The following is a 27,914-nucleotide window of genomic DNA, read 5'->3' on the forward strand; positions in this document are numbered from 1 at the left end:
AAAATATTCGCGACAAATAGGTTGGGAAACAATGTCTTAAAAATACTTATACTTATATGAATTTTCAAATGGTATATTATATGATGTGTAAAAGTATACAAATCATAATAATATTTTGAAATATCAAAGTTAATATTATAATATAAACATGCCAATATTTGGCCGATTAGTGATAACAATGTATTATAAGCATAGTTTAAGATTATACATCTTGAATCGAGATTATAAGTATACAATCGTTTTTATAGAAATTTATGTTCTCAAATCAATGAAATAATGAATAATATTGAATTAAGTGACAACTGATGACGATTTAATAATGGCACATCACAGCGATGCCGTATAGTCAAATAATTGAAATATGTTGTACAATATTGATGGGTTGAAAACATTAATCATTGAGGTTTAATACAGCAATAAAAAGAATGAAGAAAACGATAAATAATGATAACTATTTGACAAATGCGTTTAATAAATTATTGCTAATTTACAAAAATATATTTTAATAGTAAACATATCTCATATGTTTTGGCTAAAATACAAAAATAAATATTCAATTTAGATTAAAACAAATCATTTTAAATTAGAAAATAACAATATTCTAATATTATTGTTCATTAGCTTTTGATTAAGATATTGATTATTTCTATATAAAATTTGGCTTATGGAAAATAAACATTTATAAAATCACCAAAACTGTACCTATAATATTTTAGATGTACAGAATTTAAAAATATTTTTATTAGAAATTTGCTAAATGCTTAAATATTTTATTTTTTTAAACTAAGATATGTTTTTTTTAAACCATATTTTTTTCGAAATTATCAACTTAATATAATAAGAATCGCATTTGTTTTTACAAATCATAAAATTTGAGTTGAATATTTTATAAAATTAATTTATTACGTCGAACTTTTTACTTTTGTAACACTTTAAAATTTATTAAATCATAAAAAACATTTAAATAAAAAGCATACCCACATTTTAAAACCACCATTAAATAACTCGGTGAGACCTTTAAATGTTTTAGTAATTATTGAAAAATAGCTTTAAAATAAAATGCAAAACTTTTTTTGTAACAATTATTAATGTGATAAATTCTACCATCTAATAAATAAAAATAATAAACTAAATAAGAATTGAATACTATTTTTTCCAAAACTGCCACATTGAGAACAATCATTAAAAAATCATAATACTAATTTTTAAAATATATCCAGACCATATTATATTCATTAATATTAACTATGGTACTATTTTTCAACGATTGTACCATGCAACTAAATGTATTATTTATAAATACATTTCTTAATGTACAAGAAATGATAGAATTCAAAAGTTAAGCTAATTTATTAATACAAACAATCTAAGACAGAACTAACATACTTGATTCAGAAAATAAAAACTGTAGACTACTTGAGATATTTTTATTGATTATTGAATTATGTGATAAGCCAACATATTGATCATTTTTGAAACTGGTTAAAGGATATAAATAGGTATGTAAAAATTGTTCATTTTACAAGCTATGATAGACGATAGCAATATTAAAATATAATTTTTTTTTCAAACTATTCATATTAACCTAACCTATAAATTTCTTCCATAAATATTTAAAATGATATGTTTCACCATTGAGTATAATATATTATTTTATATACTCATACTCAATAATAATCCATATCATCGTGCCATATGTATTAAACAACTACGGTTTTAATAACTAGGATACTCGGTATAAAATAGCACTTGTTTTATAAACGTTGTACAGTGTACACTATATTATATTACAAGCTTACAAATTCAAAGACAAATTATTGGCTACGCATACACATTATCTGTCACTGAACCTAGATAAATTTTAACATTGGGTATATATAACATTAAATTATTTGGTATATTTTAATAGTAGAAAGTGGTACAAAAATCTTTATATAAAATTATTGAGGATTAAAAGCAATTATATCTTATTTATTAAAAAATCATACTAATATTAGAGTTGTTATATGTCACACGTATGACATACATAAAATAAAATTAAAATAGCTACGGATATATTTGTAAATGGAATATCAATAAAATCAATTTTTGGTCTTGCAAAACAAACAAAAGTAATCGTATGCAGTACAATATCTAATAAACACAACATTTTTAAATAGAAATGTACATTTTTATGAAAGTATGGAATAATTAATCACATTATGTTGTATGTATTACATTTTTAGATATATAAATTACCTAATAAACCTAAAAAAAATAATTACCATATAAATATATAATATTTAACAAAAGTCGAATAGATTTATACGAACAAGTGGATAAAAATATAGATTAATGGGAACTCATTTTTATTCACTCACATTGGCGCCAAATAGTTTCGTTACCTACATGTGTACTTATGGATTTGAAAAATAACAATAAATCATTGCGTTTTAATACCATATGATTTTGCATCAGTGTTCTTTTAACTATAAGTGCTTATGCTGTATTTAAATTTGATGCGTTTATTGTGTAATGCTAACCAAAACTTGACTAATGATTTTTTTTTTTTAATGGTAAGGATATAAAAGTAAAATACAAAAATAATACAAATAATAGCAATAAACATTAAATAAGAAAATTTTTCTCCATACTAAAAAAATACTGCGAAAAAGTAAATATTAATAATAATTAAGATTGAATGTTTTGAAATAAACAATTTAAATAAAGTTCAATCAAACAGATATGAATTATATATACTATTGTAATAATTTTAACTTAAAATGTATTGTTTTTATTTTCTATTTTTTTATTTTTATTATCTAATATATTTATTGTAAATTATAAAGAATATTGATAATATTTAACGATAACTTGACAACTTCGTCTAATATACTATTTAGTGTTGTACGTAATATTCTATTATAACATATTTGTAACTCGTTTACTACTTTGCAAAATATTTTCAAAAATAATTGCATATAAATCTTGTATACATATAATACGAAATCGGATTTTAATATTTATTTAACACTTTTTTCAACTACAATTGACTTGACAATCATTTAAAATTCACGATTTGAAGAGATGGAAAATAAACACGCTATATAAAATTTACCAAAAATAAATACATCTTGATGCTGTAAATTAGGTACCTAGGAGTATTGTTAAGGAGTAGTTACAAAAACCAAAACCGTAAAAATTACTTACACGAATAAACCAAATTGTTTGTATATAACCATATATATTCTGTAAAAAATTGTTATCCTTACAATCTACAGCTGTATGCGAGTAAAATAAAAACACTTTGTATTGGAAACGTTTCAAGTTCATGTTATCAAATTCACTGATAAGAAATAATAATAAATATTTTTTAAAACGTGTTTATCTTTTGTTTTTGGAACTGATATGGATATTCATATTATATTATTACAGTAATTAAACATTGATCATGCTGTACATAATAAAATACAAAATATAATTGCATGAATTTTCAATGTTATCTTTTAAGGAAAATGTCTTTTATAGCTTGATATAATACTTCCTAATAAGTAGGTACTAGCTAGGAAAAAACGAATCTATAAAACAAGAAGCGTTCACATATTTAAAAAAATGTTCATGATCGTTACTGCTCAACTAGTAAAATGTATACAAATGTTCAGTATTTATTTCAAAGTACATTTTATAACTAATAGACACATAAACAACTACTATAATTTACTTGTGTGTATCATAAAGCAAAACAATACCTGTCGGAGTATCATGGTCTTTAAAAAGGTATATTTAATTTACATTTTGTACATAATAAGTTTTATATTTAATAGTCAACGTAATATTATATATACAAAATAAGTAACATTTAAAATACATAACCTCATTTTATACTTAAGAATTTAATTTTTCTAAATTTTTGGTAATTAAAATTCTATTCGTATTTTTTAATTATTTTCTTTTACAATTAAATAAAACAAAAATTTTAAAACAATTATTTTCAGTGGTATTTTTTTTCAACTAAAAAAAAAAAATCAAAAATTCAATTATAAAAAAATCTAAAATATCGAGCTCATAATTTATTCGGTTTCTTATTTTTCTTTATTAACTTAACTTTTCATTTCAATATCATAATTATTAAAAACAACAAACCATTCTATACAAATAATTATACATCAATATTATGAAAAGAACAATATAATAATGTATTCTAATTTAAATAAAAAAAAAATAATATTTTCAAAATGAGATTGGTTGAGTTTTGTTATAAAATAATAAATCACGTGTTCGTAAAAATGAACATTTAAATTTAATTGACAAGTTGTATTAAATATCTATAAAATATTAAATTTAGTTTTCGTTATTAATCGATTAATTAAATTTATTTATTTTTCTTAAGCCGAACACAAAAATATATCACACAATGTAATTTGTTTTTCTTTTATTAAATACACTGACAATTAATATAATATTTTATAGGTTATACAATGGTACATAAGTATAATATGTACTCTGAAATTTAAAGTTTTTTTTTTTTGGACAGGTTAGGTTTATAAATTGAATTCTCAAATCTACAATGGATTCAATGAAATAAATAATTAAAATTCTTAAACTTAAAACGTAATTTAGGAAAAATTCAAAAACAGAAAAATACACTGTGGTTCATGGGCGCTGAACTTTCAACGGCGGTCGCCTATAACGAAGGACGTTTAAGCTTTCAGTTTCAGTAGCATTCCGTCATTTGCGCCGAGAGTAGCGACTCAGTTAAACATACACAATGAATCTCGAAATAAATATTTTTTTAAACTTTTAATAGTTATTTAGTGATTATATAAAAGTAATTATTTATACAGTGATACGTATGTGTTAAGTCAACAATTTTGATAATTAGAAAAATAAAATGATTTAGAATTTTAATAATATGCAAGTAAAAAAACATGTATATTCATAAATGGATAAAGGTACTGTTGTTCTTTTTTTCACTAAGAAATCATAATATTTTAAGAATATAGAATTTTGTTTTTTATTTTTTTAGTATTTATGTTAAATGTATTGTTAATCGATTAATTAATTAATTTAATAAACACAAAATAGTACAAATAATTTTAATACCATTTAGACAATATTTCGAAATTGAAATTTATAATACACATAAGTTAATAAAAAACAGTATTACAAAGTAATATAAAATATTTTAAATAGTACACATATATTTATTTATAAAATATTAATTAGCAACATAAATATAACATAAATAAATTATTGTATCAAAAATAATTTGAAATTTTACGGATTACAGATATTATATATATATTTATCATATTATCACATTTAAAGAACTTATTACACTGCATTTAATGATTCCATATAATTTTTTTTTATAAAAAATTAGCCACGAATATGTTATTTTGAATTTAAAAGCAATAATAAATTATTGTATTTAGAAAATAATTCTTAACAAAACATATAGCTTTTATTTTTTTCTTTCTTGATTTTTAATCAAGTATGGTGATTGAAATGAAATAAGTCTGAATTTTTAAATAGGAATTTATTTTATTTATAAATTAAGAATTTTTGTTAAATAAGATAATGATAAAAATGTAACTCGGTTGTAATGAGTAAGTGGATAATTAAGCTAGTTTTAACATAAAATATTATTGAGAGAAATCCGATATCACACCCAAGTGGTATAATAATTTTAGTCCACAAAAACGTCAGCGTGAACAGTCCCAAAATTTATATTTTTAAACTTTTTTCCAAAACTATTATAGCTAAAAAATTGGTTGATAGCTTATTAAAATAGGGATTATCAAGTAGATACAAAATTTGAGATTAAAAAATTTCAAAAAAAAGTATTTTATTTTACACAATTAAAAAAATTGTTATTTTTTGCTAGTTTTCATTTAGCGTGGTAGATTACCGAAACTGGAGAACGGATTTTGTTATTTGGGGTCTTGTTATATTCACATTGGCTAGGAGAAGTGCTGTGAAGATTTTTAGAACTTTATCTTCAATCGTTAACTCACTACAAAGAAGCTATAAAGCTGAAAACATAAAAAACGCCCAATAAAATGTGTTTTAATTTTTTTGAAGCTTTGCAGTGAATTAACTATAAAAGATAAAGTTTTGAAAATCTTCAATGCACTTCTCCTAGCCAATGTGAATATAACAAGACCCCAAACAACAAAATCCGCTCTCCAGTTTCAGAGATCTATCTCACTAAATGAAAATGAAAATAAAATACATTATACACACATATTGCATAAAATAATAAATTTCTAAAAATTTAAAATCAAAAATCTTTACATGTCGATCTCTGATTTGGCAAGCATTTTTGTTATTAAAAATCATATGTATACATACTAGAAAATTTGAAAATATACTTTCAGTTAAGTATAATAGAATGAAGTAAAATTTTAATCTTTAAGTTAAATTGACTAAAATTGTATAGTCAAATTAAATAATAATAATAATAACTGTGGAACCAAACTCCTTATGTTTTCTAAAATTCTAATGCAGTAGACAAATATAAAACGTATAAAACATATGTTTAATTACTGTTTTGTATCGTCAATATGTTTTTATATAAAAATTATTTTCAAGTTAAGTAAGAATAGACTAAATAATATTAAAATATATTGAGCATGAAGTTATAGGATATTTTATCAAGTTTAAGTTTTAACACCTCAAATTGCCAGTTTTATAAAACAATAATAAATTGTTGCATAAATGATAGAAATTATTCGTTACCTAGTTTTACCGATAATAAGTTATTAAGATAAGAATCGAATAAAAATTTGAAGTTTTTAATTTCAAGGATTTTACTTTCTGCATAAATAATAAAAAAATAATCAAAATATTATTTGAAAATGTTCAAAAAAAATATCCATTACATTTAGTAGTGTGTGTTTGTTAAAAATAATTTTGAAAATTACTGAAAATTAGAAAAATACGTATTTAAAAAAAATACCAACCATGTCTAATTTTCAAACTGACGAGAAAGCTACTTATTAAACTTTCAAAGCACGTTTACTATTCTAAAAAGTGTATTCCGCAAAAAAAAAATCGTCATCGTAATACCAATAGCTTTTTGGAGACTGCACAGAATCTAAATTATAACTTTATAAATAAAATAATAAGTAAAAAAATAAACATAATAATAATTAATTGTGAAATATCTAGATTAAATGAATCACATCAGAATACCTATTATGTATACCAAATATTCAAAAAGAAAAAAAATTCAATATTAAATAATGACAGGAGTTATATTAAAGACACTAAAGAATATTTATAGGTTAATTAATAATGAATTTTATAATTAATACCTATCTGTTATTTTTATAAAACAAAAAATTATGAAAACTAAGAAGAAACATTACTTATATGACCAGATTTTTAAGCACGTATAATTGATAAAACTATTAAATTGATATAAACTCCAAAAAAAATAACATTTAAAATTGCATACACACTCGGTAAATTATAACGATAATATAGTATAATCTTTTAGCTATAACATTGATCGAATATTTATATAGAAAAATAAGAAATTAAAAGTTTTAACATTATATACAAACTAAGTATTCATCTAGTATAAAATAAATTAAAATTGACAATTATTTTAGTAGACTCGATTCTAATTTTTTTAAAACAACAAAAATATCTCAAGGAATTTAAGATGAGGGTTTTTCTTCAGAACTAATACTAAATTTAGTTTTTATCATATGAATTTAAAAATATTCTACGTACTCTGATATTTAAGAACTATTTAAAATTATTCCAAAAAAATAAAACTTTATTATATAATATATAATATTATTATTTTAAGGGCGCGATAATGATATCATTCATCTCTGTCATACACACATGTAGAATATACTAAAAAAAAGCTCGACATATTTCCTACATGGTTAATAATGATAGTTATTATAAAAAATATTGAGAAAAGTATAATTCTTTTTTTTAATAACTTTACTTTTAAGAGCACGTCACACACCTACTTTTTAAGGAGTATCAGATAAAGGAAATTTAAACGAAACATCAATGTTTAATCATAAATATATTTGAACTTTTATTTGTAGTAATTTACGAGTGATCCAATGTTGGCCAATGTTAGTACCATTGTTGACTGTTGCGTAATTCCAGATTAGGTAGGTATATAAAAAAAAGGTTTTTCTAGCAAAAAGTAATCACTTCGCAGCTACATTGCTTCAGTTATATTGAAGAAACCAAATATAAACGATAAGCAATATTATAATATTTACTATTCTGTAGCGTTTATAATTTTTTAATATCATTAATAATAATAAAAAAAAATGTTATTATAGTCTAAAATTCTATTATTTTGATGTTCTAAAACCTTATAGATTTTAGACTGAGCAGAATTCATTTTACAACGATATTTTTTTTATATATCATCGTATATCATATTTTTTTTAATCATTGCCGTACTTAAAAATGTATTATTTGTTTATTTGAAAACCTAGAATACATACATATTTTCTTATGAATATATAATTATATGAATACGCAAATTATTTATATTTTTATATTTATGTATCATATAATAAAGCTGTAAAATTCTTATAATTTTGTCAGATCCTTGGATTTTAAAATACTGTTAATGAAATAATATTCTAAAATTGTTTTAAAAATTATATTTCGTTTCTAAGCAGAGCAATTAATGTATTGGTCTTACAATTATGGATGTATGTGTGTTTTTATATATTTCTTCTTTATGTGTCTGTCATCACTCATCACCTTTAATATCAGTAAAATGCTTCAATCTTCAACTTTAAAGGCGCATTCTAATAGAAAATTGGATCTAGTTGATACACGGGGTAAAAAAAAAACAATTCCCAGATTTATAAAAACAAAACAATTAAAGAAAAACGGGAATAGTTACGCAATACTTTATTTATCATAATTTTAAGGTATTTAAATGTTAAACGTATTATACAGATTTTATTTTTAATGGTTTTGGTTATCTTAATGTTTTAACTCAATTAATATTAATCGTAAATCATTCCAAAATTACTTAAATTATTATTTTCTATACATAAATAAAGTCAATGTCACTAATGGATGACTTTTTACTAAAATAATGTATGTATAAATATAAGTTTTGTATATACAAAACTTAGAAAATGAAATACAAGATTTATCATAATCAATACAGTGATAACAAAATATCGAAAATATTTAAAGCCTCAACTTCTTTTATAATAATATTAAGTTAAAATATTGATGAATTTCCATATTAAAATAAAAAACAACAATTTTATTTCTATTAATTTTGGTTAGTTTGTTGAAATTAAAATGTTTTTCCATAAGAATTATTTTTTATATACAATAGTGAAATCGTGAAAAAATTTAGACCAATTTAAAGCTATTTATACAATGATTCTATTCACACTGTTATAAGATACGCTGGTATTGACTTGTAACAATAATTTTTTTTATTTAAACGTATAATTGAAATCTATACAAGTTTATAAACAACAATTAATATTGATGACATGATTACAATAGCACAAATGACAAATGGATAGGCACCCTGTAGCAGATTGATTTGGCAGAACTACAGTAGGTCCTTAAACCAAACAATAATATATGATAGAACATTATAATAACTATTATACAAAATATGGAATGCATTTGGTAACAATTAGTTCAACATACCGAATATTAATAATAGAAAAATAAATTTCAAGAGTTAATATAAATAAATTATAAATATCCTTAGAAATATAGTCTGGTGCTGACACACTACTCAGAATCGTTTTTTTGTAAATTTACAGTTGAATTCAAATTCACTATGTCCATTGCACGACTAGGAAACCTATAGTAGCAATAGAGTGATATATTTTAAATAAAAAACACTACAATATAGAAATATTGCCTTTTACATCTTATATCTATATTTAAATTTGGTTCTGAACTATTATAGTCTGAATAATTCTTTTTCAAGTGCAACAGTTTTCACAATAAATTTATGAATATGCTGTCGTATCCTATTAAGAAGGTTTTATTAATATAAAATAAATAAATACATATTTTATGGAAACTTTGAAAACAGAGATAATAATTATTGTTCACAATATATTTTATTATTTATCGTGATCAATGAATATTAACCATAATATAATCATTAAGTTGTTCTAAACATGTGAGTAACACAAAGTTAACTCTTTTGACTTTTGAATGGTTATGAAGACGTAATACCATTTAACTCGACTTCAAAGTTATAATTTCACAAAACAAAATATAACATAATATCAGAATATGTCATTAAAAAAAAAAATTTAATTCTTATATTATTATTATAAAATATGAACAACAGTTATATCATAATAAAATACACATGTAAGTATTGAGATATTAGATATTGATTGGTACTACTCATTTTACACATTCAATAATATGTATATATACAATATACATAATATGTGTGTGTGTGTGTGTACGAATATATATATTTAAAACCCAATTTCAAAATAATAAAAATTTTCCAACAGTACTACATGAGTTTACAACCGATTTTAATCCAAACTATAATATATATCATATACATTTATATATTTACTTTTAAATTAATATAATTATAAATCATTCATTTTCTTTTAAATCAAATTATAAATAGGTCACCTAAATTCATTAATTAAATCTACAGTTATATTTTCATGTTATCGTAATTTAGTATATCTTTTTTTAATTTGTATAATACTTAATATGTTATTATGATAAGGTTATAATTAGGAAAAGAATCTTAATATTTCAATTGTATAAATATTAAAATAAATTTTTTTTAATTCGTGAATTAGGTATATAATGTTATTTTATAAATATATAATTAATCATAAAATCATCAATACCAAAATACTGTAATAACTAATACCGAATAATAAACAAATAACTGGTTGATAAAATTTAGAAATATACAGCAAAACAAAGATAAAATAAGCAAAAAAAAAAAAAGAAAATTTTAATATGTTACATATGAAACATTCTTAACAAAATATATATACTAAATACCTAATATCATTAATTTTCAGTACTTTTCTTAATACTTTAGATTCTAAACTTTAGAAAAACAAAATAAAAAAATTCGAAAAAAATCTGTTATTTTTACACAAAATCTATTTCTAACAAAATCAGTTTTGTTATTTTGTTGTAATTGTAAAATAATTAATCGTAAATAAGTTTAACGTAAGCGGTCAAGTATTTTTTTAGCGTTTGAAATAAAAATTTTGACAAGTTATCAAAATTGCAAAAGTTCGCAAACTATTTTGTAGTTCAAAATTCATAGGACTTTTTATTCATACCTAAGATTTTGAAATTTAATATAATTTTACTCGTTAGTTGCTATTACTGAGATAAAAAAAAGTTAAACATAATTGCACAAATATTTTTTATGGGTTTCTAAAGTTAACATTTTGACGAAATTGGATATTCACGCGTAAAATAACAATCTCTCATCGACCGTTTTTTTTTTATTTTGTTGTAGTTCAAAAGTGAATAACTGTAGATACTTTAACTTTTTACCAAATATAAATGTTAGCATTTTCTATAAATGGGTTAATTTTCAAAATATTTGATTTTTATTTTGCATATGAGATATTTATACCCAATAAAAAATATAATAAAAAATAATAATAAAAAATTATTACTTAGTCAAAAAGCTTAAAAATTGAATACATATAAGTTAGACTAGAAATAAAAAGTCAGAAAAAAAAATATTTTTTTATAAACATATTTTGTGATTCAAATTTAGAAAAAAATGGAAATTTAAACAAAGAATAATAATTTTAGTTGTTTCGTTATATTATAATAAAATGTCGAATTTAATATTTGAGATACTGACTTAAAATTTAATAACAATAATAAATGATGAAAATATTTAGTATTATAATAATACAATTTAATAACATAATAAATGTATTGTTTTCAGTAAAAACTAATTTAACCTGCCGTATTACTATAATAGTAAAATAAATATCTATAATAACATTATAGTATCATAAAACATACTTAGTAATATAGGCTTTGCTCAGAATCGCTTTTCGTATGTAATGATTTGAAATTCAAATTTAACACTTACATTACAGTTACACACTTACACAATGACAAGATGCACTCAACGTCTACTATAGAGCAATATACTTCGCCCCCTTAGGTTTAACGTGACTACCTATTTTCAAAATTAAAAAAATATATAATTTTTTTTATATATTAATTATTTTATTTTTGAACTAAAAATGTATTTACAATAAGTATTTAGGTGCTAAATTTATAAATATTGAGATAGAAACGTGAAGTTAACTATTGATAGATACTACGTGATAAAATATTAAGTTTTCAAAAGCATTTTTCGAAAGAATGTCAAATTTTAAATGTAATTAGAAAGTAATTCAAAAAATAGTCAGGTGATTACTCAAAGTAAAAACTATAGTTTTAAATACATTCAAAAATTGTTTATGCAATATGTATACAGTGATTTAATAATAAAAATAATATATCTATATTCCACTATAAATAATACAATATTAATAAAGCTAAATGTTTAATTAAATTAAAGAAACATTTATTTTTATTAAAGCTTAAATAACAATTTTATGTACACTATACAACTTAAGATAAAAGTTATAGAACTAAAATAATTGACCTGACATTTTCATATTTAATTTTATACCTATAATATTATAACTTTTTTTGGAGGTATTACGTAAATATAAATCTTTTAATTATTTATGCCTTTCACTTATTGAATTAATTCCATTTGGAATCAGAGACATATTTACAGGTCATATTTAATTAATTTAATACTAAATAAGAAATATTTTAAAACATAATTAATTAAATTTATTTGTAATTGTTTGAAATTATAGTGTAAATAATAATATTTATTAACAACTTGGTAAGGTGGGGGGTCCATAAGTAAATAATAGTTTCGAAATCAAAAGTTATAAATTATAAATTTAAAACCAATGTTTTCGAACAACCTATCACCACCAGAATTTAAGTTTAAGGTTAAAAGTGGTTTTCAAATTCCAAACAGTTAATTTATTTAATTGAACAGTCGTTTAGTTACTTTTCAAAGAAAACTTAAAGTATGCGATAAATTATTAAGTAATACCTACTATTTCTTTTTAACTTAAATATAAAACGGCAATCTCAGTTTTCACAACTTTCTGAAGTTAAATATTTTCGAAGTTTTGAGTTTATAGAGTTTTGGTTTTTAATTCCTTGTCTTTTGCTCTATTGTACATACAAATTCAATCAAATTATACATATTATGTATAACTTTATATTCAGGTTATACAACCTCATTCAAACATTAATTTTCCAAACATGAAATAGATAATTTTTTATCTAAATTTCAGATATAAATAGTTATACATATTTATATTGTACGTCCAAAATATTATGTAAATTGGTGACATTTATGTCATGGGCCCTATGTTATTGATAAAATATTGAAAAATTCGAGCAAATCATTTTACTGAATTGTATAATTATGCAATTAGATATATGTATAAATATGAGACAGTTAAAACTAAAAATTGTCAAAGTATATATAATATTAATAATAAAGCTAAACAAGATAGAAAAACTGGTCGGCTCACCTTGGTACAAATTTAATATAGTTAATAATTTATAAAATTAAAAAATGTAATATAATTTAATTTGTTTTTTAATTTGAATGCTATGTTTTTATCACCATAATCAAAAACAATAAAATAAAAGTAAGTTTATTATATTATAAAATAAATATATTTAGTGCTCAAATTGGGAAAAATTAAGTAAATGAACTCGATCTAGCAATTTAAAAATTATATCCTAAGTGCGAAATCGTTTTACAAAAAACAATGAGGCGAGATTTACTTAAAAATATATACCTATATTATATGAAAACTAAAAAGCACGATAATATTCATTAAATTAATTATATTGTATAGTCTTATTTATAAAACTATAATAATTACAGCAAAATACTAAACGAATTAAAAATATAAACAAATACTTTAAATTATTTTAATTCAAAGAAATCGAAAATGATCAAAACCTAACCATTCTATTTCATGCAATAACGTAATTAGAAATATTTTGTGAGGGGTGATAAAGATATTTCATAATTGTCACAAGTTAAAAGTAATAAAACAAACAAAAATGTATATCTCATATTTAAAATTATTTATTTATTATAATAATTTATTTTTTTTATAGTAATATTTTTAGTTTTTCTAACCAGTTAACACAGTATTAAAAAAAAGGTCTGGGGGATGATATATCATCCATATTACCCCCCCCACCCATCACCCCATCAGGCCCATCACTAGTTAAGCCACTAATTCATTTTTTTAAATTAATAGTTAGTCATCTATAAATATAACCTATTTATATTTTCTGCATTAACTCTACTAAAGATAAAATAAGTTAAGCCCATTTCAATAAAATAGTTTATCAACGAAGAAGACAAAAATCGAATTAAAATCAACGTGAGTCAATAATTTATAATCAGTATTAAATTTATAATTATCAATACTAAAAATACAAAACAAATTTAATTCACACGACAAAACAAATTTAATAATATGTACAAGTATATTAGATATTTATTAATGTATTTGATGAAAAAGTATGATTAGGTGTGACGATAATTTTAATAATAATATTTTATAATTAATGTGATTCATATTTTATTAAAAATAATTTATTTTTGATATTTTCCAATTATTAACTTTTAGTTGATAATTAAAAAAAAAAACCAATTTTCGTGCATTTAACGTGTCAAATGAATGATATGAAAAATAAATAAATAATAGAGTAAAAATATAATATATTGGGCTTGGAACGAATATAATTATCTGCCAACTGATATCAAATTTTCACTTTTGCTGACTTTACTATGAAAGATTTTTCACATTGATACAAAAACATTTATTAATACACAATAATAGAACATGTTTCAAAGAATTTCCAAAAATATTAAATTAAAAAATATTAAAATATTTAGAAATTTAAATATGAAACAAATACGAAGAAAACACTACAGTGTTTAAACGTATTATATTGTACGTGACCGGAAGCTTTTAGTCTTGAAACTTAATACTAATTATAAAACCAGACTATTTTAATTCCATTATATTATTTAAAAACCAAATAACAGTATTTCACTGACAATTTATTTTAATTTATTAAAATGTTTATTAAACCTAACCCAAAATTTTGATTTATTTTATTTAAGTTTTACCCTTAAATAATTCAATGGAGGTATAAAGTACTATAATCACCACGGTCATTTGTTAAATAATTAATTTTTATAATAATATATGTTATATAATATAATTTATACTCCATTTTTTTTCAATTTAAAGTTAATTTCTACATATTAGGTATTAAAAAAGGAAAAATATATTAGAAACATTTAACCATATTAAAAGTACTTACATCACTACATTTGTTACATATTATACAATATTGTGTAATTTAATGTTTAATACAGTAAATATTTGGCGGACGTGTTGTGCGCTCCACTATTCTAAATGTATTTCCAATTATTTCTGTTTTTTCTTTAAATTGTTTACGATATTTATACAAAAATTATTATTTCCATACTATTGAATCAAATAATAATTCTAAATAAAAAAATCGATTTACACAATATATAAATATAATATATGCTATAAGCATTTTATTCAACGCTCATATGCGTCAATTTTCCGGATAGAATTTTGTCCGAAAATAAGTATATAAATATAAATGAACTTTCAAACTTTTATTTTCAATGGAGATGTTAGATACGTTTTAACCATTTAGACAGCACACTCCTAATTTGTTTCCCAGTTATTCAACTCAGTTAAGTTTAAATTATTCACGCAAAGATTTAAATGATACGTTCTCATAAGTTATACATTGCATTCATAATGTAAAATTATCGTTGTATTGAAGTTATAAATAAATAAAATAATTGTTTAAATTTAATAAATATAAATAATATTTATTTAAAAATTCATTTTGATATATTTTTTATACCAAATAAACCATAAGTATATTATAATATGATTGAAAACAAATAAATTCAATATATTACCCACAATAATAATTTGATTGTCCACAGATAATATTACTTAACATTTTTGTATAGAATATTATAATTTTTTTTCAGGGATTTAGAATTAAACGATTATACTTCCACAAAAACAATTGAATATTAACTCCAAAATAATGTCGAATCATATAAATGAAGATTTAGAAGACGAAATAAGCCTAACTGACAGGTAAGTTATATTACTATTAAAATAAAAACGTAATATATCATAATATTTAAAAATAACTATAAAAATAAAATCACGTTAAGTCAATACTAAACTATACTAATAAATAATAATACACTTTTTGATTCATAACAATTTAAACAAAAAGTAAATATTGAAAATATATTCGATAATTCTACTATATATTCCTTTTTATATTAATATTACTCATTTTTGATTCTAAGCGGAGTTGAGCTTATTACAATATGATGTATTTTAATTTTATTTGATATCACATTTTGTAGTAATACATTTTCTTCTATACTATGGATGGTTTTTAGTAGATAATTTGATCTACTTGGTACTTTCATGGGTTATAAGTAATATAAACAGAAACTTTGATAGTTTATTAGTCAGTAATAAACATTTCACGTTTAAAATAAAATAAATATGAATAATAATCCTAATAATTAATCAAAATGGTTTAATTTAAAAAATAATAACTGAACTTTATCTACTAACTAGGTTTGTAAAATACTATCCATTGGCTGTTGTATGTCTCGGAAGCTTGGGAAATTGTTTATCAGTACTAGTGTTTTTTGGAACAAAATTGCGAAAACAATCATCATCGTATTATTTATCTTCGTTAGCAATCAGCGACACATTATTTTTATTAATACAACTGATGCCTGTACTATCCAAAGTTGGAATCGGAATATACCACATGCACGGTTTTTGTCAGTTTTTCGTCTACTTGGCACAGGTAAAATAATTACTACAAACAATGACTGGTTAACATATTCAATAAAACTATCTGTACAGAAATAATTTGTAATGCTTAAATTTTAAATATTAACATTTTAAAAGTGTGAACTGAATTCTGTAGGTACCTAATTATTAAAATAACTATAATTCATGTATAAAAACAAAGAAGTCGTTATTTTTCATAAAATATACAATATTTTATTTAAAAATACGTCGTAGACCTGTTGAAGAAACACTTGTTTCATATACTCGGTTTATTACACCTATTATTATAATAAATTATATTATTTTTATTCAACTATATTTATAAAAAAATCAATCTTTAATTAAATAGTACAATAAACATGTAAGGAGATATACTTTATGACTTGTATACACATGAAAACAGAAGCAACCTTACTTATACTTTATAATATAATTTGACTCAATTTAATTATGATTTGGTTAATTGAGATTTAAATACGATTTAAGTATCTACACCATTTTTTCTCAAATCTGCAAGGAGGATTACCAGAAATAGTGTTGAGACCAAGAACAAATATTATAATGGATTTGAATAATTTTTCAATCGAAAATGGAATCGTTTCTATAAGATATTTAATATATTATTTTTAAGTGATTTTTTCAGTTATACCCAAAAAAAATAATACCTGTAGTACACCTGGTATACAATCTTTAAAAATAGAATCTAAAAATTGCAAACTATAATATTAAAACTAAATATAATATAATTAGCTATTAATTTAATATGTATAAAAACGAATACGGATTTACAAAACATATCTCTCTGTTATCTTTTTCAATTATAATGCACCGTTCACTTTATCAAATTTTAGTGAAACCCAACATTATTGCTTAAAAAAAAATAACAGGCAAGTGTGTTATATCATAAATTGTGAATTTTTACAAATTATATAAGTTGTATATTATAATCATTAAACATATCTAAATAATCATAATTTTATGATTATTAATTATATGTTTATATTAAAAACAATAATATTACTAAATAAATTAAAATATGTTAATGCCTATTATATCATATTACATTATTTCAAATTATATTATTAAATATTGTATTTAAAGTTTAGGTGAGCGGAGTAGTAAACCAATATTTTGCGGGATACCTATCCCCGTAGCACTCAACTCCGTTAACCTGAACTTAAATACTTATAACGCAAAAAACACTCGTCTGTACTTCGATTTTTATGTATCGGAATAAAATATTTTGATTCGGAATCTAATTTATAAATATATTTTTTTATTAAAAAAAATAAAAATCTTACAAAAATTATAGGGATAAAAATATTGTTTTAAGAACAAGACCATATTGAAAAACATTAATAGATTTTGAGTATTTTTAAATTAGAAAATCATCCTGAATACAAAGATAATTAAAAAGTCTACTTTTTTAAGCGCCGTTAATTTAATAATAATTAATTACGTATAAAATGATAAATTCAAACTTCAAAACCATTTATTCAAAATGATATGGGTGTATTTGGAGTAAACATACTATTCTCTTTTACCTTATACTCTAATGTTGCCCGGGGTTTCCTTAGTTCACAAACAGTATACAATTTAGTATTTGATTTACATAAATATAATGTGGTGTTACGTATTAAAATGTACAAGCGCTCTCGAAATCCCTGGAGGAAATGTAAGTAAAAACACTTCAAAGATAAGAATACTAATCATTTATTTTAAAGTTCAGAAGCTTTCAATCAACACACAATTACTATAAACGTTATTTAAAAATAAAAAATTAAGTAAAACATACATTATTATAGTGCAAAATTATTTTGATTAATTATTAATCATGGTTTTTCATACATGTCGGATATAATAATTACATAAATAATAAATAGATGTTTAAGGTAATTAAAGAGTAATGTGAAACACACACAGGGGAATTCTTTTGCCCATATTAACAGACGTAATTGTTTTTTTTTTTTTTTATATTTATTAGGATATATACAATTTGTAAAGTAATTTAAAATAAACATATTATGTGCGTAATATAACAATGACATGAAAAAATGTGTATAAAGAAGTCACCCAGCAGTACCTCAGAATATTATTTTCTAAAAAAAAAAAAAAATTTTGAAATTGTATAATAAACTATATTTGATTTCAACATTCTTAATTTGATAAAAGTCCTATATTATAAACATATGTTTAAATTCTATTATCTGAATTTGAATAATTTTCAATATTTATTGATTTCTAAATGTCATGTATTAAGTTTTTATAAACAGAGCACTATTTATTTTGAGATGCTTTATCACTACACTCCTCTTCATAGTCTAAAGACGTGTTAAGTATACACATTTAAAAACTGTTGCTGTAATATACGATATTATCAAATTATAAGTCAAAATTTAAGAAAAAAAACATTGCTTAGAAAATTTAAAAATGTTGCCTCCCAAAAATGTAGTCATAAGTGGTTTTACTAACAAGCATGTACATACAGAGATGGAAAAAAGCAACTTAAAATATCAGAATTTTTGGAAAATAAAATTTAAAAAAAAGAGATTTAGAGATGTTTTTAAAAATTTCGATAATTTACTATGGAAGTTTTGTTAGCACTCTAATAGCAAAACATGTTCATCACTCATTCACTTATTTTAAATTTAGTACTTATAGTAAGTAATAAATCTATTTTAATATTACCCTGAATATAATTCGATAGACCAAAATTCCAGATAAATGATACATTTTAAATACTCACTCTGTTAACAATATGATAAAAATTTAAATAGGTTATATTATCTTTTAATTATGTTTAAAAAAAGAAGATCCCATTCACATTATCGTAAAATCAAATATATATACTATATAAAGTTAAGTTTAAATAAGATTATGTTAGTAATTAATTTCCATAGCATGATAGATGCGTGCGACTTAAAATAAATCAATTAAACGTCGTAATAAACAGTAACATAACTAGTGAAAGCACTAAAATCTGTCTCGTGGATAACAATTCTTCTTCTTCAAAAATAACAGCCTGTAAACTTCGAATGAAGTAAATCGATCCTCTCAGGTGTGGCATTTTATTAGAGCAATTCTAAGGCATTATCTTAATTACAATGAAAAACCTATAAGAGTTCATGCAGTATTCAAAAGATAATTAATCTACAATTTAAAATAGGACGCAGTTGAATGAAAATAGAAATCTGACATAATTTACTATAAATCAATTATATTATATGATATTAATATCATCAAATAATAAAAGTTTAAAAATCCAGGTATGAAGGTGTAATTGAAACTAATTTTATAAATTATATAACAGTTATTTAATTTAGTTTTATCACATAAGTTGAATAATATAATTACTAAAGAGTTTTTACATAATGTTACTTACTTTCATTTATTCTTATGTATTTAAATTTAGGAATAAAATCTTAAATTTTAATTAACAATAATTATTAAATTAATTAATTCTAAAAATTGTGTTTACTAAAATAATTGATGAACTCAAAAATACTGTTTTCAAAGTTTCATACACAAATGTAAAAATGTTTATAGACTAAAATTGGGTATAAGAATGAGGCCAATAATACTACTAATTTTATTTTATAATTATTGTCGTTTTATTAATGTATATTTTTCTTTTTTTAACTAATTATTGTTTGTTTTTTTTTACATAGATATGTAGTTTCATAAGCGTGTGGCTAGTTGTAGTGTTTACATCAGAACGTTTTATAGCTGTTCGATATCCATTACATAGATCGGTGATATGCACAGTATACAGAGCTAAAATCGTACTAAGCATATTAGTCACGTTTGCACTAGTAGTACATATACCTTATTTAGTGATTTCAACGCCTAACACGACCTTAGAAAAGTAAGTATCGTTTAAAATAAAATCATAAAAAACACAGTTTGGATATTTATTTCATAAAAATATAATTAATTTTAAAATAAAATTAACACATTTCTTCTTTGAACCACATTTAAAAATATATATTTACATTAGTCAAAACTAAAAATTAAAAAATTTTTTTTTCGAAATTTTTGGTTATTAAGAAAACTTAAAAAGTTTTAAGTACCACCAAACACAGAAATATCTAATTTTATTATACATATTGTATTCATAGTCTATAACAGTAAATAATGATTTGTTACAACATTCTAATTAATAATTTTACGAATAGTAACTCAACAACAACAGAATGTAGCTTGAACTTTTCGTGGTACGAATTATATAAATGGCTAAACTATGCAGACGTATTTATGAACATGATGATACCATTTTTCCTGATCGTGATATTCAATAGCATGATTTGTCAATCTGTGTGTCGATTAGCCAGAATAAGACGAACAATGACACTTCATCCATCTAGAAAGAGACAATCTACCTCACAAAATTCACAACACACATCTCAAATAAAAGTTACAGAAATGCTTTTAGTCGTGTCTACAGTGTTCTTGTGTCTTAATCTACCATCATACGTATTTCGAGTATGGATGGTATGGGACAATGTGAGTATTATATGAATTGTTGTATATTTATAAAAATGTATGCTAAATGTTTATCAGCTAGAAGAATGGTTAAAAAACTAACAAAAATTTATAATTTTGCAATCACTAAGACATTTTATCGTTAAGGATATAATTACAGTAAAAACAAATAAAATATCTTAAAAATATTAATGTTTTATTCGGAGATTTTTTACAAAATTCATATTTCTTGATTTTTAGACATCAACAAAATACAAAACTATACAAGTCATTGCAAATCAAATGTACAACACACATTTCGGAATAAATTTCGTACTGTACTGTGTAAGTGGCCAAAATTTTCGAAGAGCTTTGGTTGAACTTTGGAATAAAAGAAGACATTCCAATAAAAGATTAAGGGAAACTCAGGTTACAACAGGTGAAGATTATTTGCGTTAAAAAAAAGTATTGATTAATTAACTACCTATTATATAATATAGAGCAAAAACATTTTTTTAAATAATACGTTAAATACGTTATTTCTATAAATAAAAACAAAATATAAAGTTTAAATAATAAACATTAGACTCATAATATTTATACATAATACATTATAATATTATCTTATTAAATAGATTCCACACATTTTTTTTATAAACATCAAATATCAATATTCAATACCAAATCTTAAACAATACAAACTAATTTGAAAATGTATGCCAATAAATACTAAATACTCTTAATATATAATATAAAATATATTATATTTATAACTGCAACAATACTGATTATAATTTATAGGTATTATTATTATTAATTTTTTATTGTAATGAAAACAATTATTAACATATACAGTGCAGGTACACTGCATATTATTGCCAAACAGTTTTCAGACAACAAAATTCGATTAAATTTATTAACACTGAATAAATTGGAATATCCAAATAACTAATAAGTGAATAAGTGATAATATATGTAAGCTACATGATAAGAAAAGTACACACATCAATTATATCACTAATAGGATTGCGCATTGAATAAAACTATAAATATACATAACCTACGCATTTTTAAAAACAATATTAAATTATAATAAGATTTATTAAAAATGATCAGTTTAACATCTCGAGTAGGTAGCGTTTAAACTTTGTTAAAAATAAAGATGAGTTATTATCAAATTTTTAATCAGAAATTTGTTACTAATAAAATAATTTCAGATTAGCTTTTTTTAAATTATTATTGTAAACAAAAAATAATACATTGTAAATAATTTAATACTACTCAATAAAGTTGTTTTCTAAATTTTAACTTTTTAAATAATATTTCATTTATTGCTGTTCATTATAGATAAAAAAAACTTCTTATTACAAATGATGCGAGATAAAATTATCTTAGATAACTATTTTATCCTAAAATTAATTTATATTAAGATTTTTAGAAAATTAACATAGCAGTTTATTCCTAAAACTTTTTAAAAATCGTCTAAAAACCACCAAGATCCTAGAACTTAAATTATCCTAAAAGGTATTATTTTTTATATATATATATACATGCATATTAATGCAAAATGCATACTCATCCCCTACTTATAATATTTATGATAATACATTTTTTTCAAAACTTGCTTTTTGGAATGTTTAAATGCATCTATACTTAAGAAACTATTTTATAATAATGTAACTTTTAAACCGGTCTTAAATATGTTAAATAAGTTAATACGTTTAAATTGAAATTCAAACTAGTGGTTTCTAAGTTAGTAACTTTATTAACTAAGAATAATAGTTCAATATAATGGTTTTACATATATAATAAATTTAATATTTAGTCCAGTACTATACTACTTAATATACTAGAACCATACCATTATCTTTATTAGTTAGAAATAAATATTAATAACTAAGAAACTACTCGTTCAAATTTCAGAGTTTTATTAATTTATCACTCATTTACAATTTATTATAAAAAGAGTGGTTTTGATTTGAAAAAAATAAGTTTATCTTAGGCACTCCTTAGATCGTATAATGTATAACTACTTAAAAATTCTAAAATAGAATTTGAATAAATTAGTTATTAAAAAGAAAAAAATGAGGGAAGAATGTTTAGGGAATCACCCAGTATATGTATATACAAATTATTAAGATAATTACTTTCACATTTTCAGAATATACTAAGAGGCTTAAATCCAATAATGGATAATGGAGAATAACAGTATTATTAGTATACTCATTTTTGACAGAATATCAGTTATACTGACATACGCGATTTAAAATACCGATACTAATTTAGAAAGTAAACAAAGCAGAAGTGGTTATAAACACCTATACAAATACAACCAATAGTTAGAAATGAATTCTTATTAATTCTATACCAATAGCATAAATAGGAGCATAGAAAAATAATAAACATTTACAAGTTTTAAACGTACCTAATAAAAGAAAAATAGTCGTTTTCAACAAATAAATTGAATTATTCATATAGAAGTAAGAAAATATACTTACACGTTTATGGTGTATATTACATATATATATAAACTTAAAATGAACTAAAAATAAATCTTCAATTATTATTACAGTAATATTTCTATATTTTTTACAAATATATAAAATGATCAATAAACAATTAATTACAAAATACATTATAAATATAAGTACAATAGTACACTATTATACATTCCATTTGAAATAAATAATTATCAAACTAATTAAATATATTTAAAATCAATTTACCAACGTCTTTAAATTATTTTTTTAAATTAATTTATTGATCTTCAATCATTATATTATTCTACTTTCTACAATAAAATAGTAAAATTTATTAAGCTCGTGGAGTTGAAGTTTTCTCAGCAAGCATGGTTTTGAATACTTTTAACCTAATCGTTATTTGAAATTTTAATGCGAAAGTCAACAAGGGTTACTATAAACTAACTTCATTAATAAATATTTTTTTAATTATTAGGCTTAAAGCTGGATCGGAAAAAATATTTTTAAATGCATAAAATAATAAATGCAAAAAGTATATTAAATGGTAAACTTTTAGTAGAAGACTTTATTTTTTTTATTTTTAATAAACTACAAATTAAATGAAATTATGAAAAATAAAACAACTATTTTCTTTTCATTATTAATCATTATGGTTGTCTACGATTTGTATGATAAGAAGAAAATATTTTATAGGTACAATACAAAGCATGAATAACAATGAATTATTTTATCAGTTGAAAGTGGTATTTAGAACAATTTAAATATAATTTTATATCGAGTAAAAATATTTACTGACACATTAAAAAAAAAATGTAAAATTGTGGTTTTGAACTAGAGAAATCAAATATACTGCATGTAAATTCTAAAATTGTTTTATAAAGAACAACGTTATTTTTAGATATTTTGTATATAAAGTAATGTGTTACTATACTCTACAATTAATAGGCACAATCAGACAAATTGATCATATTTTTTCGCCACTTTCAAATTTAAATTTATAACTAAGAAGGAAGAAATGCTTTTTGTTTTTATAAACGATTATTTTATTAAATACACTTACCCTAGATAGCCTTAAGAAACTTTTTTTTGAGAAGACATTCTGTTTCATAAATAAACATTTAACATAATGATTAATGGGTATATAATATCAAAAATAGTATTCAATAACTATTTGTTATTGGAACGTTTTTAACATTTTGAATATTTCTAAGGATCAAATTTAAAAAAAAAAAAATGTAATCATATTAAAAATTTAAGTTTATATTTCGGAATTCTATATTATACATATTATACTATATTACCATGTTATATTATTACCCATATATGTCCGTATTTCAAATTCATAATTCATACCTAAGTGAATACACCAATTATTTAGGTGGCCAGTGCCAATAATTAAGATTATATGTATAGCAAAAAGAATCCATCAACTTTTTATTATAGGTATTTAATACTACTTATGTTTACTTAGAATAAAATTAAAAAGTTAAAAATATACATCCATGCAATTGAGCCCGCATACTTATAAAAAGTAAAATAAAAAAACTATAATATAAAGTTATAAAACACTATACGTAGGTACATAATATAGGTATATATTATATTAAACTGATAATACACTTAATACCAATAAATCATTATTAATAATTATTAAAATAATAATAAACATCATATTTTAATATTCCCATTATAGGTTACACTTAAAAATGAACAAAAAAAACCTAGATAAAGTAAAAAAATGTATCTAAAAATATAACATTTATTATTTTTTTACTACTCAGAAATTATTGATAAAAAAATAGTTAAAAATATATGTTTTTTTAAATATAAGTTATGTATAACAATTAGCCATAAAAATTAAGCTATTACATTTATATTAATTTGGAAATTAAAAATATAAAAGAATATACCAATTTAGCTATGAATTTAAAAATGATAAAATAGAGAATACAGTAGAATCTCGCTAATCCGGAAAATTTATATTTCATACTTTATTTTCTTTAAATTTCTTTAATTTTCTATAAATTTGTATTGATATAATATGTACATAATATGTAATACATATATCACAATAATAACAATAATAATGTGTAATCTAAAATTGTAAATCAATACATTTTTAATTTGTTTAAATACATAAGGTGTTTTTTGAAAAATATTTATTAGTAAGTTAAAAAAACGTCATTCTGTTCAATTCGGGTAGAATCCGGTCCCATATAGTCCGGATTAACGAAACTCTACTATATAACGTTTTTTTTGTTAAAAGGAAAAAATATTTTGAATATCTAAGGATATATTAAAGATTTAAAATGGGGCAATAAATAGGTGCGCAATAGTGACAATTTAAGGCAGTTGAATAGGATATGGGTGATATCATATAAGATGTCGAGTTTGTTGCGGAGTATTGTGAAGGAATGCCATTAAACGTTCGTTGTTAAAAAATGTAATTCCTAACTTTTATTTCAGTGGTTTTTAATCCACATAAATGTACAAAAGCTTTTAAACAATTAAAAGAATAAATAAATAATTTACAATATTATATGTTACAGTATTATCAGAATTCTCAAAAAGTGGGGTTGGATCAAAACAAACTACCGTCAACGGAACTTGGAAAGAAGTACATGAACTCATACCAATTGCACACAGTTAATAATTATGGTTTATAGATAAACTCAATTTTAATTATAACATACCTATAATATGGCTATATTTATATATATTAAATAATATACATTTTGTATACAGTAAATATGTTATAATAAATAGGTTGCGACAAAAGGGTGGTGCTTGGGAGAAAATTCTCATTTAATTACCATCAACCCCCCCCCCACACACACACACACAAACACACACACATACACATTAAAAAAAAATTAATGTATAAGTGAATATGTAAATAATTATATAATTATTATTTAATGTAAATAGTGTAATAAAAATTTTCTTATCGCTTATTATACTGGGAACGTGAAATAAGCAGAATTATCATAAACACGACAATTAGACACGATAATTTAATTTATCTATGTTCTAACGTTTTTAAAAACTATTTTTTTACTTACACTTAGATTTCAAAAAACTTTATAATGTGTCGTATAATATCGATCAAATAGAATTTACTATTTATTAATAAATGTTAATATTTTTTCCTCTTACCAATAAATATTTTTACTTTGCGCTTGTGAAAATAAGCATTATAAATTATAACGTCTATACTCTATACCTATAACATAAAAATTATAAAAACCAATCTTTTTTATCAATACATACATTTTATATATGTAGTAGGTACTTAATATATTTTTGAACAATAATTGATAGTTTACATGTCCACTTAAAATACTATTGTGTTTTGATATTAGCTATATAACCAAACATACATTATAATGGATAGAAAATACTGGCTTTGATAATACTAAAATAAAAATGTGTAACTATTTGTAGTAATTAAAAAATAATGACTATATTTCTTCTAAATTTAGACTATGTAATAGATTTTTTATATGTATTTATTATAATATAATAATTATTATAATTTCATAAATTATACACTAGTCCTTTTACATATTATATCTACTTCAATTTAAATATATACATTTTGAATATTAAAAGAAAGTGAATAATTGGATACATAATGATAATTTGAACATTTGATGAAAATTTCAATTACGATCATTCATTTTTAAGTTACACCAAACAAACAAAATCAATTTAATTGAATACTGGTTTCGTGTAAAAACTCCAGTTTTCCCTTAATTTTTTTTTTCATAGTTATTTGATGTCCTTAGAATTTTTAATCTTAACCTATTTAAAGAGTAAAATAGATCCAATATTATATTAGGAACCACTCTCAAAGTTAAAAATCGAAACATTTTTTCGACTACTCATTGTGTATACATAATACATAGACAAAACATTTCATTGTAAAATCAATACATTCATTGTTACGCTAAGAATTTAAAATTATAATGATACATTTTAAATCTTAATTATT

At 21.7% G+C, this 27,914-nt stretch overlaps 2 protein-coding genes across 5 annotated transcripts in view; one reads left to right on the forward strand and one right to left on the reverse strand.

Moving 5' to 3' along the window:
• Positions 1 to 27,914, reverse strand: part of LOC132923197 (protein furry) — a 108,529-nt gene that overhangs the window by 63,056 nt on the left and 17,559 nt on the right. The window lies entirely within an intron of this gene.
• On the forward strand, positions 3,586 to 27,083 carry LOC132922532 (FMRFamide receptor). 2 transcript variants are annotated; one of them, XM_060986100.1, is made up of 8 exons: positions 3,586 to 3,756; positions 4,600 to 4,931; positions 16,142 to 16,253; positions 16,755 to 16,992; positions 20,648 to 20,844; positions 21,155 to 21,482; positions 21,702 to 21,879; positions 26,470 to 27,083. In XM_060986100.1, the coding sequence occupies exons 3-8, from the start codon at positions 16,201 to 16,203 to the stop codon at positions 26,568 to 26,570; spliced, it is 1,095 nt and encodes a 364-aa protein (XP_060842083.1). In that variant the 5' UTR covers positions 3,586 to 3,756; positions 4,600 to 4,931; positions 16,142 to 16,200; the 3' UTR covers positions 26,571 to 27,083. The 2 variants fall into 2 exon arrangements, with proteins under 2 accessions (XP_060842083.1, XP_060842084.1); XM_060986101.1 differs by lacking the exon at positions 4,600 to 4,931.

This window comes from Rhopalosiphum padi, chromosome 2 (genome assembly GCF_020882245.1).
Source record: "Rhopalosiphum padi isolate XX-2018 chromosome 2, ASM2088224v1, whole genome shotgun sequence".
NCBI classification, from domain to species: Eukaryota; Metazoa; Arthropoda; class Insecta; order Hemiptera; family Aphididae; genus Rhopalosiphum; species Rhopalosiphum padi.